The sequence below is a fragment of the Leguminivora glycinivorella genome, chromosome 15, assembly GCF_023078275.1.
Source record: "Leguminivora glycinivorella isolate SPB_JAAS2020 chromosome 15, LegGlyc_1.1, whole genome shotgun sequence".
In the NCBI taxonomy this organism is placed as follows: Eukaryota; Metazoa; Arthropoda; class Insecta; order Lepidoptera; family Tortricidae; genus Leguminivora; species Leguminivora glycinivorella.
In genome coordinates this window covers 21,485,083-21,502,359 of record NC_062985.1, presented here as the reverse complement: position 1 = coordinate 21,502,359, position 17,277 = coordinate 21,485,083, and the positions used below count along the sequence as shown (strand labels likewise).

The following is a 17,277-nucleotide window of genomic DNA, read 5'->3' as shown; positions in this document are numbered from 1 at the left end:
GCCATCTAGGTCACCGTACCTTTTTCTGTATGGTTTTGAGGTACGTTTTTTTCTTAGACTTTACCTGCCTATGCGTAGTTACATAACGTCTTTGGTGAAAGCCTGTGGCTCCTGTGCTGTGAAGGACGTGAATTATTTATTTTTTCTACTCCCGTACTGTTATTCGTGAGTTACAAGGTCGTGCATAGAACTTTAAAACCCTACATAAAAGATGTCAGGACAAGTCTATCTAGTCTATACCCTGAAAACATTTAGTAGCAGTCGCACGATATAGCTGTTTTACAGTTTAGTAAATACATTGCTACCAACTTAACAAACCAATTCGCAGAGTCGAGACTCCTTCGTTTTCTGCTGCGTTCATTGGCGACGCGTCGAATCGCATTCAAATGTATAGAACTCGATTCAACTCGGCTCGATTCGTCTTAGTGGCCAGGCTTCAAAGAACCATACCATAGACAGTTTTATTTTCATGTTTGCACTCAAACTGCATATTCAAAATGGTAGACGGTCCACCTAGATAACTAAGATGACTGAAAGTAGGTATTTGTTGAATTTATAATTTTCTTTCAAAATAAGTGCTTGGTCGTAGAAAAAGTATTGTATGCAACGGTGTTTAACTGAGTCAAAAAATGCTCGTGGCGTCTTTATTAACAATTTTCGGCTTCGCCTCAAATTGTTACCCACGCCACTCACCTTTTTTGACCTCTTTTAACCACCAGTTGCATAAAATACTATTAATCGGTGTATTTGCGTTCGGTCGGTTAAACTCGTTTTTTAAAGATATTTTCTAAATGGAACACTTTTCACCCTCGACGCAAAAACAACGGGGTGTTATAACTAGGGAAGAAATCAAATTATTTTTTGAATATTTTTCGATTCGAGCCGGGAATCGAACCCGGGTCTTCGCGCGGGTTTTTAGCCGCGTAAGCTGAAGACCCGGGTTCGATTCCCGGCTCGGCCGCCAGTGGGCCTTGTCGTTTTTTTTTTCGTGTATGATCTATTTAAATTTATAATTTATATATAGTGGGGTGTTATAAATTTGACGTGTCTGTCTGTAGCATCGTAACTTTCGAACGGATGAGCCGATTTATATTTTTTTTTGTTCGAAATCTAAATTAGTCGAGAGTGTGATTCTGATTAGCCATATCTGAGTGGGGTTTTTCAAAATTTAAATTTTGTATTGTGGTTATAACTATTGTAACCGTCTATTCGAAATATGGTTACCAAAAAGAATACGGCTATCATAGTTCTAATATTTTCCGTTTAGAAATAAAAGCCTGAAGCTACATCGTGACTAAAGTTCCTAGAGAGCTTTCTGTTCAATCGTATTTGGAAATAATAGTTGCGATTACTTTAGCAGCAACACTCTAAAAAAAAATTGGTTACTCCTATCAATATTTTGATAGTCGTAGTCAAGCATCTTGATTCCATACGAGCCTGATAAGATCTTAGACAAATCAAATAAGGTAATTTTGATTGCTCTTACTTTTGCAACGTAACTGAATCGATTAAGATCTTGTTCAATAATTCCATGAAAAATAATTATGCTAACTAAATTACCTTAGTAAGTTCAACTAAGGATTGAATCAACCTATGTTACATAGTTATGCCTAACAAGTTAATAATTGATTCAAGGTGTACAATGGTTAGGAATAACAAAACACCTAAGTAATTAGTTCAATCATACATTCCCTTGTTGTTTTTAGTAATCAGCTTTATTTGAATTGTATAAGATCGTAATTGTAGTGATTAACTTAATGTCAACTAAGAGAAAACTGCTCTTAGTTGGTCTTCATTTTTTAGAGTGAAATAACCCGGACCTCGAAGAAATTGATTCTCTAGCAGTTTACTGTGTACTTTTTTTTCAAATTGTCTGTAAAAGAATCAATTTCTTGGACCACACACTCCAAACAATAAACCTTATTTCAGTTTCACTTATTGATTAAAAATAAGATTATTTTTCTCTTTTGTTTCAGAACTTGAAAGATCAGATCTTGACGACCAACGTATGGCTCGAACATGTGAGTATAAATGAGGAATCATTAGCTCAGAGGCTTATTCATTCTGCCTTGCGTTATCACGGCATATTGCAATACGAGTAGTTTCCTATATTACAAATAAAATATTTTATGCCGTGCACGAAATAAAGCACCACATAATTAGAAGAAAAACCTGGACAGTAGTTATGATTAAACATAATTTCTATTTAATAAGTCAAAGAGAAAAATATAAACGAATGAATTGACCGTGACGTCACTCCTCAGTATTTTATAGTAATTCCATAATATTAGCAAATCGTTTTGACAGTTCTTAAAAAGAAGCTGATTTGATTAGTAGGAAACTAGCCTATTGCTCAGGTAGTCTGAGGTCCACTTAGACAAGTATTGGTGAAGACACTAGTTGTTATTAAATCGATTAGGTACAGTCAAGTGCAAAAATACGTATCGAAATAATCGTCTCATAAATATGGTACTACGCTCTTATTACACCGGACTAAGATGCTATAGGACATATTTTTGAGTAAGATGTGTACACCCATATTTTTACACTTGACTGTACTATTAAATTTTAACCTTTCAATATCAAACGGACTTTTCGTAAATAATTATGTTTTAACATTCACTGGTCGATGCGAGCCGGGGTTTGAACCCACAAAAGTTACACGCATGTTGACACTTTTATGGCCGAGACTACATGGATAATACCGATGTTAAATTAAACTTTTAATTAAAATGTCGTATTTAGAAAGAGAAAATATTGTTGGAAGAATTTGCTCAAAAGTCTTTGTGATTTTAGTAGTCTTTGTGATTTTAGTAAGTATCTTCCACTATTCCAAACGTAGTTATTAAAACAACATTCCTTCGCACTTGCATTATTGCAGCAACACTATACTATATCCCAAACATCCAAGGAACTCAGACCCAGAATGTAACGCCCCGAATGCAGCTAAATATTGCCTCGCGACATGCAACCGAGCAATTTTAGTTCAAATTGTTTTCCTCGCATACAGCGGTAAATTCTGCTTCCTCTAGTTTAATGAATTTTGGTATGTTTGGTGTTAGGATAAAGATAAACTTCCTTAGTGACCGTATTTTCGTAGAACATTTTTGTAATTCTATCTTAATGCCTATTATAAATCGACGCCGTGAACACTACGTCTCTCCAAGTCAATGCGAATAAATTCAATGGTTTCAAAACTGACACAAAATCTTATTAAAATATTAAATCCTGATATCTGTTTTTTGTAACGGGACTTAAGTATTTATTAGAAAAAGACGAAGTCATTATCAAAAAGTTACTTGATTAAGCTAACGTTTTATAGGTTGACAATTTTTTTTAAAGAACTCTTTCTCAAAACCCCTAAAGCCTTCATGGACGACAACAGACACTAAGATATCTTAGACGAGCAAAACATTTTGCACTTCCTTATCAAATTTACGGCTGATGTTATGATTTCGGTGTTGCAGATGTCCATAAGTGATGGTAGTTGATAAGCCATTTATTTATTTATTTAATCTTTATTGCACAAAAATACACAAAAATGTACAAATGGCGGACTTAATGCCAAAAGGCATTCTCTACCAGTCAACCATAGGGCCACACAGAGATTTAATACAAATGGTGCAGAGAGAAAACAAAAAGGTGATGTACAAAGAAGAAAAGCAAACTATATGTAAAAGACTACACATACTTTTACATAAATAGATATTTATAATAAATATTACATAATTATAATACATACAATGAAATACAGTCCATTTGTCAGTTATTCTTCTACATCATTAACAGAATCATTTGAAATTCACTAGTTACGTTGCGCTAATTATGCTAAATTTTAATTTTTTGACAAGAAAAAACATCTGGCATCCGATGCAACTTGACCCGTAAGGCCATGAGACACTCACCCAATTAAGGCAGTATTTTCCATTTTTAAATTTATTCTAAGCCTAGATAACTATAACCATTGTGATCGTAACTAATACCCAGTGTTTGGTCACAGGAATGGGAGGACCACAAGTTCAAATGGGACCCGAACGAGTACGGCGGACAGAAGGAACTCTATGTGCCCTCTGAACACATCTGGCTGCCCGACATCGTGCTTTACAACAAGTAAGCCTAAATCTCTTACCTACCACATCATCGTCATCCTCCTTGCAATATCCCGGAGCCTGGGATCCGCTTTGACAACTAATATTAAGATTTGGCACTAGTTTTATCAAAGTGACTGCCATCTGACCTTCCAACCCGACGGAAACTAGACTTTACTGAGAAAATGAAAATGAAAATGAAAATGAAATATTTATTTTTCAAGTAGGCATATTACAATGCGCATATGAACGTCAAATAAAGCTACGCCGGCTCTAACCCTACGCCTCAGCCTCGAGAAGATTTCAGTCCCCCCTCAGTTGGGAGGGGGGTATCCACTATGGGACCGGCAAGAAACTCGGCGGGCAACTTCTTTTCAAAACATTACATCTTATAATTAACATGCATTAAATAACAACATACAATTTAACATGCAAAAGTATTCATCAAAGAATATGAACAGACTAGGTACTCTATGGAAATCAATTTCAATAAATTATATTATTGCTTAATAATACGTCGTTCTTCTTCAGAGAAAACATATCAAATTGTCATAGAAGAAAAAGATAATATGAATCTCAATATCATTAAATATGTAATTTACCTACACAACATAAAATATAAAATATTTGATGTTCTTTCTTATCTGAACTGTGTCCTCTATACATAATACAATTATTTTAATTGCTATTCGTTTTTTGTAGTTTCTGGTTCGGGCCATGCATGTTTGTCTGTCAAATAGTCCTCGACTCTGTAATAAGCCTTTAACATCAATGATTTTTTTAAGTAGTTCTTAAGAGCTGGGAGGGGTAATCTCAAAGCAGTGTCAGGTAACTTATTATAAAAATGAATGCATTGCCCAACAAATGACTTCTGTACTTTACGGACACGAAACTTCTTTATGGCAAGCTTATTTTTGTTTCTAGTGTTATAATTATGGATATCAGAATTCTTAGTGAAACAGTCTAAATTCTTAACAACATAAATTATACTATCATAAATGTATTGGGAAGCTACAGTTAAGATATTAATTTCTTTGAAGAGTTCTCTTACTGATTCACGTGTTCCTAAGTTGTAAATAGAACGAATGGCTCTCTTTTGTAATACAAAGATAGTCTGTATGTCAGCTGCTTTGCCCCAAACCAGAATACCGTATGACATTACACTGTGAAAATAACTATGATACACTAGGCGAGCTGTCTCAACATTAGTCAGTTGCCTGATTCTCCTAACGGCGTATGCGGCTGAACTTAATTTGCTTGCTAGTTTCTTTATATGAGGACTCCATTGTAGATTTTTGTCCAATGTTAAACCAAGAAACAGTGTTGTATCTACCATCTCTAAGCATTCATCATTCAAAAGTATTTTTGTATCGATTGGTTTAACATTCGGCAGAGAAAATCGAATACATTTGGTTTTCTTAGAATTAAGAAGTAAATTGTTGACAGTAAACCACTGCAGTACATCAGCTAACGTGCTATTAATTACATTGTAATCCGTAGATTTTCGGTCAACATTAAAAAGCAGTGATGTATCATCAGCAAAAAGTACTATTTCACAAAAGTTTTTCACTATACATGGCAAATCATTTATATAAACCAAAAACAGGAATGGACCTAAAATTGAGCCTTGTGGCACTCCTAATTGGACTACAGTCCCGCTAGAGCGAGTTTTGTTAACAACTACTGCTTGTGTTCTATTGCTAAGGTAAGAAGACATAAAGTTTAGGGCATTTATAGACAAACCATAATGTTCTAATTTCAAAATGAGCGTTCCATGATCCACACAATCAAAGGCTTTTGAAAGATCACAAAATATGCCAATTGCATCACAAGAATTTTCCCAAAAATTATATATATGTTTAATGAGTACCGAAGCAGCATCGGTCGTGGAACGGCCCCTTGTGAAACCGAACTGTTTGCTTGTAAGTAATCTATGTCTGTTGAAGTGTCCCAGTAGATCATTTAACATTAGCTTCTCAAAGACTTTACTTAGTACAGGAAGTATTGATATGGGACGGAAATTGGTTATATCACTCGAATCACCCGATTTAAAAAGCGGTATGACTTTGCTACATTTCATAAGATCTGGAAAGGTGCCTTGTGAAATTGAAATATTATATATTACGGCCAAGTAAGGTGCTATTATATCTATGACATGACTAATTACTTTAACTGATGTTCCCCATAAGTCTTCCGTTTTCTTTAAATTGAGTGACTTGAATGTTTTAACAATATTTACAGAGTCTACTTGACTAAATTCAAGTGAATTATTACATTTCTTAACATTAGCACAAAGTAATGAATGGGCTTGAGCCGCAGAAGAATGTAAACATTTTGTGGTGTTAACGGCTATATTTGAGAAATAATCTTCGAATGCCGAGGCAACATCGCTGTTCGACACTATTTGTTGATTATCTGATACAATGTTGACTTGACAATCGCGTGATTTACATTTACCAGCTTCTTTATTTATAATACTCCAAGTTGTTTTCACTTTGTTGTCCGACACTTTCAATTTAGAACTAATAAAGTTTTTCTTGGCAGTTAAACACACTTTCTTGAAGATTCTTGAGTAGTTTCTTACATAGTCCAGGAATTCTGAATTCTTGTTCAGCTCTCTCTCACCATAAAGTTCATAAAGTCTTTTTCTACTTTTGTGAATACCTACAGTAGCCCATTCACTAAACTTTGTTTTAACTTTTGACCCACTAATAGATTTCACTTTGAAATTGTTATTAAATTGATTAAGAATTACATTGAAAACATCTTGATACAAATGATTACAGTCATAATGCGAAAATGGTATTATAGACAAACTATGTAGAATTTCATTTTTGAATGATTCCAAGCGAGATCCAGTAATGGGTCTATATGTTATTGTTTGTGGAGTATCATGAATAACGTTTAAGAAAGCTGCCCTTTGGCCGCTGTGATCGGAATGAAAACAGTTAAATAATTTCTTATCTATACATTCACAGTTACAAAAAATATTATCTAGGCATGTTGCACTAGTCACACCTACCCGGGTAGGTTCAAGAAATAAATTAAATAAATTAAATGATTTAAACAAACAGAACATTTTAACAGTATTACTAGATGACTCGAGCAAGTTAACATTAAAATCTCCACATACAATAACATGTTTTTGGCCCTTGCATACTAAATTCAGAACATTTTCCATTGTAGATTCAAATATGCTGAAGTCAGCTGATGGTGGTCTATAAACACATACAATAATATATCTGTCTAATTCAACACATGAAATTTCTATAGTTCTTTCTATGGAATATTTTACAACATCTTTGCGCTCTTTACACTTCATACAATTTTTAACAATAATAAGGGAGCCACCATGAGCAGCAGATTTTCTGGCAAAAAAACTAGCTAATTCAAAATTAACATAATCAAATATCAACTGTTCTTGTTTCAACCAATGTTCAGTAATACACATAACTTCAACATTATTACTATCTAAAAATAATCCTACTTCTAATTCTTTGCTGGAAAAACCCTGAATATTCTGGTGAACAACGTTCATATTCAGGTGTTTTTCCGCTGTCTTACAATCTAGTTTAAATGAGGCATGGGGTCCTTGGCTTTGTCAGCTGACTGAGACTTATATATAACACTATTACATCTATTTGGCTCAATATTGAAGGCCAATAACTCCACTAAATATACAAATAATTTCTTTGGCAAAAATACCTTCCGTGGAGCTAGCATGAAGCGCTCAATGAATTTATTTAAGTCAAAGAAATGGTACTTTTTATTAACAGCTATGGCATGGTACATTAAAGAATTATAGTAAGCTATCTTACAATTATAGTCATATGATACATTTTCTGCATAAGGTAGTGCACATAATATAATTTTCCCCACACCAGATTTTTCAATAACATTTAGTGTGGACATCAATTTATCTATGCTAAGCTTATCTACATTAAGACTATTTCCTAATAAAATTACTAATGTAGTACTGCTATCATAACATCCCTTTGAAATAAGGTCACATAAATGAGACAAAGTAATGTTTTGATAACAGTAATTTGTCACTTGTTGCTCTAACTGGTAGCTTAATAATGGGCCCATTCCTAACCCAATCTGATCTGAAAAACAACAGTCTTACTGACTGCTCTAGGGGGCTGTTTAACTACTGCCGCATGCCTAGTTGTGTCGTGGGCCACATCGGCTTGAATAATCTTTGCTGGTGGCATTTGGCCACAATTACAATGTTTTCCATTTAATAATGCCTTACACCGCTCCTCCAAATTTCTATTTTCTAGCAGCAATTTATTAAAAGCCTGTATGTGCTCCTCAACTTGTTTTTTAGTAGTCTCATACATGGTGGATACTGCCAAAAGCTCATCTTTCAGCCTGTTAATGTCGGCATTTAATTTCAGAAAATTTGATTCCTTGACTTCCAGCTCTGAATGACAGTCTTGAACCCTATTTTTCATAACTGTTAATGTATGTTTTAATTTACTATATTTTTTAATACATGCCTGGCCTTTGATCAGCTTTTGGGTTCTCCTAATATACCTATTAATCTTAATGTACTTTTTTAACTTATTACTACTATTAAAGAATACTATGTGTTTGGAGTCCCTACTCAATTGTGTTTCACCGCTTACCAACTCTTGGTACACATTCTGTAACTGCGAAGCATCATAGTGCTCCCGCTCTTTCCTAAACAAATTAAGTTCCTCATTAGCCGCACCCAGTTCTTCTTCTAACTGTGTGATGCGGGCCAAGGCCACTTCATGTGTCGAAGCGCACTGGTTGAAGGTGTCTATTGTGCCTTGCAAACGGTCCACTTCTCCGCGGGCATCAGTCAGCTGCACATCATTGTCCGCCAGCTCCCTTTTCAATTCTGAGTTTTTGTTGATTACTTTCTGGAGCTCCACTTCGCTTTCCTCCCTTTCCTCCAACAACTGCTTCGACAAGGCCCTCGACTCTTGTAGGTCCTGTGCTGTTGTTTTTAGCTGCATCTCTAGTTGTCGTGCCGTTGCCTTGCGAGTTTCGGTCGCAATATTGGTGTCCATTGTCACTCGTCTGGCTTTCTGAAAGATGTAATAAAAAAGGATGAGTACTTATCTCAACAGAGATTGAAAGATTTGCCAAGATGACGACAGAGATGAGAGCTGTAGGAATGAATAGTGTGCAGTGTGTCAGTAGTCGGCAGTGTCTGTGGCGAATGTGTCTTGTCTCGTCTTGTGCTTCCACTAGTTCGTCAAGCAAAGGGAAACTGCACGGTGCCAATGTTGTTTGTTTGACGTTGCTCACGGCCGCAGCAATGAGCTTTGTTTGAGTGTAGAAATAAATGATAAATAAAACGGAATACTCTCCCCGTTTCAAACGCAGGTTCCAACGGCTGCGATCACTCGTTGACAGTTGGGTAGTCCTGCCTCAAAGTCCAATAAATACTCGGTGTAACGTTGTCAATTTCACCAAAACTGTATCACTGATAATACTTTACTACTTAAATTAACTAACAATGAGTAGAAGTCCTCTTTAAAGCTAAAAATATAATTAAATTTCAATATTTGAAATCAGCTGGTCACAGAGTCAACTTGACAGCTCGGCGACCGTTCGGAAACCAGACTGAGATTATAATAATTCATAATTCATAATAATTTATTGGTAATTTAAAATTACATGTCAATAGTTACAGTGCGTATTTACATTTAGTTTATTACAATATTTCAAACCATTGGTTTCACATAACTAAATAACTCCTTATGGTCGTAAAACGTCTGCTCGAGAAGCCATTTAGTCCGGTATTTAGTAGTTTATTAGTCCGGTTTCTGCACGATGTTCACTTACCAGACCTACTTCACATATTAATGACCTATCCAAATATCTAACTACTCAAGTCCAAATTGGCTTTGGACGAGTTTGTAAACTTTTCGTCACCTTCATTAATTATCTTCATTGCCAGTTAGTAAACTAGCCTCTTCTATGTCACCTTCACTTCACCTTAACTCATTCTTCTATATCTATATTATATGCCCGCGGAACATCACTATTCCTATTATGTATTCTGCCTAGCACTCGACTTCTTCTTCTTCATTATTATTAAATGAGTACTCACCTACCTACTTATGGGCATAGATACGTCACATACGTCTCTCTAATTTTACTTCTAAGCAGCCAGAGTTGCTGCTATCATAGATAGTGAGCTTTATCCTTTTGTCTGCAATCTGGTATTTTGGAGCAATACCTACACGCTGGGACACGCTTGCTCTTCTATACTTCAATTTAACATTGTAGGCTACGCAAGAACGTTAACAAGATAACACATCGACGACATAAAAATCTGAACACTACAGAATTATTATTTATTTAACCAACTTACATTACAGAGAATACAGGCATGCAAGTTATGGGTTACAAAACACTTAAAACTAACAATAAGTTTATAACTGAAATCAATTAATATTAATAGATGTAGGCGTGGATATGGACTCGAGGTAGCAGGCTGCAGTGGCTTGATGATGAGGATTGAGATGATGAGAACTGAATTTGCTGACTGTGCCATGTATCTATATATATATGAAGTTTGTTTATTTGTCAAGTTTCATCCAGAACTCTTCAAAACTTTTAAAGACATAAGTAACTTTCCTACAAGGTACCCAAATCGGCTTGCCGGTCCTGGGCGGATGGCACAATTGTACAGCAATAATGCATATTGTAAATCCATTGACATTTTTAATCGCCTTCATGATGACATTAAAGATTTACCTATTAGTTTATTTAAGCGCAAACTAAAGTGTAGTGTGACAGGCCACACTCACACTACTACTCCTAACCACACTATATAAGTATCGGCACACTGTAATTCTAACACAATAAACCTATATCTCATACAAGTGAGTTCTCCTTTAGTCCCCACATCACATGGCGATCCTGCCAGTGCGGCCTCGCGCTGCACTGGCGGCGCGCGCGCCGACCGGATAGTATTCGGCAACAAAACTACATACTCATAATTTGGACGATTGTAAAAACTACGGAAAATGACAGTGAAATTCGCAGTGGACAAGTTTGAAAAATTTTGTGTATTTAATCAAATTGTAGTGACCATAATATAAATAATATTGTTTTGGACTGTTTAACAGACTTAAACTAATTTGGCAGAAACATAATAATTTTATCGGGAAGACCATACCGTGGACAGTGCATACAAAGTATAAATTAGGTAATTATTTTTACTAAAAATAAAGTGATAATGAACACTAATCACGTGTTGTAAAGCTATAACAGTGACAAGAACAAGAAATTTACTAAATAAAATTGGGACTTGTTATCTTTGTGACGGTGCATGGTCGCTGCTGGGAGTTGTTCGTGTCGCTGGACAAGGCTGTCGCTATGGCCCGGCCGTGGTCTGGGATTATTGGTGTGCTTGGTCCAGGCTCTGTGCAACCGGCTTTGACGTCAAGGAACATTCAAAAATATTGCAGTAGACAATTCGTGCGAAAAGGACAATACAAGCCTAAGATGAGATGTGAGTGTTCAGCTGATTAGTTGTAAATATTTAGGTACAACAAAATCATTTATTTCGTTTAGTGTTTTATATTATATAGGTAATAATAAGATTTATACACATACAACTATGACGTGTAATAAATATGTAAGTGATTAAAGTTGAGTTCCATATTCCATAAAGGATATTATTGCGCAAATTACAAAAAAAAAAAGTTCCGTGTAATTAAGTGTAAGGTAAAAGTAAGCACTAAACTTGTCGTGCTCGTATTTCGTAACCTCGTGTCGTAGTGAGAGATAATATAAATATATTAAGAAAAGTAAGATTAACGCCGATGAAGAAACGCAAATATGGTTTAAAAGTGGATGTGGTTAAATTTGTGTGTCTATACAGCTAAAGTACTTTTCAATTCAATCAGATCAAGCATATCTAACCTACAAGTGACCTTTACATAGCTACTTTACTCAAATATATTAATACAATCACATTTCATAAATACATAAATTACACAACATTTGGTTTAGATATTAAATATCCCGAACGTTGTACAAATCATTTGGAAGTGATTTCATCACAACTTAGTCATGATGCCACCATGATGGGTAGGTATGCTGCGCCGTCTGTAATCACAGCTCAGGTTTCAATAAACATTGTGTCAATATTGTGCACCTGTTTGTAACATTATATAAATTTTGCAATAATCTTTCTTGTTGAAACTTAGATTTAATGTATGTGTTAAATAAGGATCATTAAGGTTGTTTTAATTTTAGAATTGTTTTTTTTTATGTCAAATCAATATTTTTATTTCATGTACTTAACGGACTTGACATTTTTGTTACTAATGGATATGGATATGGATATAACGGTTATAAGTGAAAAAAAAAAGAACACGTATAAGTAGGTATTTTGAAAAATAAACTTGTAAATTAATACGAACGAGAATGTATTGGAGGTATAAGTAGATATTGTTTCTTTTGATTTGTTGTAACTTTGGATTTTATGGATATTAGTTTGGTGTTTGATATTGTGTGTCTATCTACTTAGAAGATATTATAGAGAAAGAAGATTTAATTTTGACAATGTTGGATTTGTATGGAAGCATTAATTTATGGAGAAAGGATTCGTATGACATAGATGGTGAGTTAGCAGTGTTTGGGTAAGCTAAAGCAGATAAGTTTTTCAAAGAACGATAAGCCTGATCAACTTAAAGTTGTTGAAATTCTTATATGTTAAAGCTTTCACAGTGTTGAGTTATATGATTGGATTTTGAATGTTTTTTTTTTTGTGAAAGTGTTTAATGTAAAAGGAATTAAGTAACAAAATATGCCTATCGCATCAACGATGGCCCGAGAGGCGGTGTTGTGCGATTAGGTTAGCAAGGGTACGCCAGGATACAAGGCAGGTAGGGAATCCTTGGCCGTCTGACCATGATTTGGTCGAGCATCAATCGTGGGGACACCTTGGACACATGGAAGGTTTTGATGTAAGGATGTGTGTTAAAAGAACTGCCTGTATGTGTAAAAAAAATAGTATGTGTGCGCGCTTAAAATAAATATACTTGTATCCTGAGCTAATAAATAAATAAATAAAAGGTCGGCCGACCAAGTAAATGCGCTGTGTACCCTTGCCAAGTATTGCACGCTTTAGATGCACAATGAAATAAAATGTTATGTTATGATATATTATAGTAAATGAGACGTCTATTAAGGAAAATAAATGTAACACTTGCAAGTTTAGTGAAATGTGGTACCAGACAAATGTGGAAATGACAAAAACGTGGTGTATTGACGAATACACTGCGTACATCGAAATGAAGTTAGGTTTTTTATAATTTTGCTTCGTTGGATCTTTTAAGTTATATCTATTCATGTTAATCTAAGGTTTCTTCTTATTATTAGAGTGTTGGTTTAAATATATGTTTGATCATCTATCGTATTGGTCTAAATATTTCGTTAAGTTATACTGGAATTCTGCTATTGGTTAGGAATCTGAATTAAGTATATTTTTAATGTTAATTTTTAAGTTCAAAATGTAACAAATGTTTAATTGTTTAAGATATTTTTTTACATGTAACTCATTAGGTTATTATAAATTTTGAGTTTCATTTTGTCATCGAAGCGCTCTGAAATTAGTTTATAGTTAGTAAGCAAGTACTTAATTTTTTTGAAAAACGTTTTTTTTTCCTATATTATTGTTGTAGGAATATAGATGTTTTTCTTTCGATTTATATTGGATATTAGATTGTTATTAATATGATATTTAATACAGCGTATTTCTCTAAAATTTTAAATTTAATTAGTAACTAATAGGCTTATTATTTAAATTAAAAAAGTGTTTTAACCATCATAAAAAATAAAATTTCTAATTGACTATAAAATGCCTACATATGGTTGTTGATTCATGTATTTGTTTAACCTTTGTATTATTTTGTTCATGTCGTACTATTCACGCTGCAATAATAAAATGACTATAGAATGTTTGCCACCTAAAAAAAAGATTAATCCCAATGGATAATTAATCTTTTTTTCCCTGGGGAGGGAGATGTAGTGTGACAGGCCACACTCACACTACTACTCCTAACCACACTATATAAGTATCGGCACACTGTAATTCTAACACAATAAACCTATATCTCATACAAGTGAGTTCTCCTTTAGTCCCCACATCACAAAAGAACTGGCTTATTCAACAATGTTTTTACTCGGTGGAAGAATATTTTGATTATTATAGACATCAAACTTGACATTCTATGATATATTTATTAATTAGCTGAATGTGCATTGTAGTTGTGTTGTTTTAGTAGCAATATAATTTTAATTTGGACATTTTTAGTAAATACGTTAAATATGACTGACCTTATTTTAGATTTAAGTACTTAGAGTACCATTGCATGCTTTTTCTTATTTAGGTTGTATAATAATTTTGCATGCCAGTTTCTGGTGGAATGTGTGTGACTACAATATATGTGAACATCTCCTGTACCACATTTTAAAGCGAAATAAATATTTAATATTTGATTTGATTTGAGGTTGACAATGATTGTGGTGGTTGATTTCTTATTTGTACTAGTATCTATTGTGAATGGTATCGTTATACGAGTATTGAAGTAGGTATTAAACTTACGTATAAACAAAAAACTTAATCAAAATTAAGTGCCTACAAGGCCAAACTGCCTACAAGTACATATTTATCCAAAACCTTTTTGTTCCTCCAAAAACACTCAAATATTATTACCGCCCATTTAAGCTCGGACCCTTTAAATCGCAATAAAATTACCAACAAAAAAGACAACCATATTACAGACAAAGAGTCAAATCGGCGTAATATTTTATATGTCGGGCATTATGAAGTCGCAACGGAAGCCCTGAGGACCGTGACCGGAGTAATATCGCGTGTAACAAAACAAAAGTATGCGAAAAATACGGGTTCTATTCTTATTTTAATGGAAAGTGTTCTATTTAACATATATTTTAGGCCAGCTGTGTCCATAACATTAGATTGAGGGTTACGATACGGTAAGTTAAGATACGGTATCTTGGACGTTACCATTTGTTCTCTAAGGAAGTGTGCTTGGCAACGAAATCTCAAGTGACATAGCAATGTTTGGGTAAATAAAAGGTATCCTTTAATATTAGACTATTTGAAAACTTCACACTTACGAAAAGCAGCAGAATCGCATACAAGTCAGAAGTTTTAACGCTTCCGGCAAAGTTCGAATTTGAGACCTCAATTAATCTTATCCATTCCATGCCTCCAACATTATCAACATCATCTTTTAAGTCGTTATGTTTTTGTTTCCTATAAAACTCTTAAATTCTTTAACGTTGCTTGAATAGTCACTTTTATCATCATCCTTGCATTATCCCGGCATTTGCCACGGCTCATGGAAGCCTGGGGTCCACTTTGACAACTAATACCAAGATTTTTCGTAGGCACTAGTTTTTACGAAAGCGACTGCCATCTGACCTTCCAACCCGAAGGGTAAACTAGACCTTATTGGAATTAGTCCGGTTTCCTCAAGATGTTTTCCTTCAACCTTCAACGAAAAGCGACTGGCAAATATCAAATGACATCTAAATATATAAAAGAAGAAGCTGACTGACTGACTGACTGACTGACTGACTGACTGACTGACTGACTGACATATCAACGCACAGCCGAAACCGCTGGTCCTAGAGATTTCAAATTTGGCACATAGGTTCCTTATATAGTGTAGAGGAGCACTAAGAAAGGATTTTCCAAAATTCACCTCCTAAGGGGGTCAAATGGGGGTTCAAAGTTTGTATGGGGAAACAAGATTAGTTTGACTATTTTATTCGAAACTTCACAGGAAGATTCCTTAAGACATATGAATGAATACGTGTTTCAGGTTTTATGAAAATTTAACCCCTAAAAGGGTGAAAAGGGGGTGATAAAGTAAAAAAATCAATATGGGTATCGTTTTTATGGTTTATCGGGTCGCTGATCACGATAAATACAACGTTTTTAAAATCTAACGAGGCGGAAGTGAAATACCTTCTCCCCTGTTGTGGTGCAATGGGGTTTAAATATATAAAAGAAGATATTGACTGACTGATTGACATATCAACACAGCCGAAACCGCTGGTCCTAGAGATATCAAATTTGGCATATAGGTTCCTTATATGGCGTAGAGGAGAACTAAGAAAGGATTTTTCAAAATTTTCCTCTTAAAAGGGTGAAATGGGGGTTCAAAGTTTGTATGGGGAAACAAGATTAGTTTGACTATTTTATTCGAAACTTCACAGGAGGATTCCTAAAGACATATGACTAAATACATGTTTCAGGTTTTTTGAAAATTTGACCCCTAAAGGGGTGCAAAGGGGGTAAAGTCAAAAACACAATAAGGGTATCGTTTTTATGGTTTATCGGGTCGCTGATCACGATAAATACAACGATTTTAAAATCTAATGAGGTGGAAAAGAAATTTTCTCCCCTGTTGTTGTGCAATGGGGTTAAAATATCCAAAATAGCCATAAGTTTAGCTTTAGTTTTTATCTTTACTTCTGGTTCAAGAGATTTCAAATTGACACGGAAGTTCCTTAGAGGAGCACTAAGAAAGGATTTTTCAAAGTTCACCTCCTAGCTTGAACTTGAGGGAGCAGATTGGTCTCTGGTTACAGACACGTCTGACTTAAACACATCCACCAATAACTTTAATGACATTCTGTCATCAGCGATACAAAAACATACATCAAATATAAAACTTAGTCGTTCAAAATTCAACTTGAAACCGTGGATTACTCCCGGTCTCATAAAATGTATAAAACATCGCGATAAGCTTCACTTGTTATCCAGAGCCTCGCCCGATGATCTCATTTTAAAGAAAACTTACACGCGTTACAGAAACTTATGTGACACCATACTGCACGATGCTAAGTCCGAATATCATAAAAATCAACTCGCTGAGAGCAAAGGCAACAGTAAAAAAATATGGAAAATATTAAAGTCACTATATGATGTTACAAACAAAAACTCTGAGTCGAATCCACTACTTCAGTCAGAGTGTAGTGTTCAAGACTCCTTAAACCGCTGTAACCTACATTTCTCAACAATAGGGAAGCAATTGGCTGATAAGATCCTTTCAAGGCTTTCAGAAACACAGGAATCTTTGGCTCAAAAGTTAAACCTGCATTCCAATCAACCAAATTCTTTTTTCATGGAGCCAACGGATGCGCAAGAAGTTGAAGA

General features: G+C 34.8%; 1 protein-coding gene across 1 annotated transcript in view; it reads left to right on the top strand.

Moving 5' to 3' along the window:
- Positions 1-17,277, top strand: part of LOC125233801 (acetylcholine receptor subunit alpha-like 2) — a 73,975-nt gene that overhangs the window by 22,747 nt on the left and 33,951 nt on the right. The window contains exons 2-3 of the mRNA XM_048139915.1: positions 1,977-2,021; positions 4,001-4,110. Of these exons, the coding sequence (XP_047995872.1) occupies positions 1,977-2,021; positions 4,001-4,110 (155 nt within the window). The remainder of the gene's footprint in view (positions 1-1,976; positions 2,022-4,000; positions 4,111-17,277) is intronic.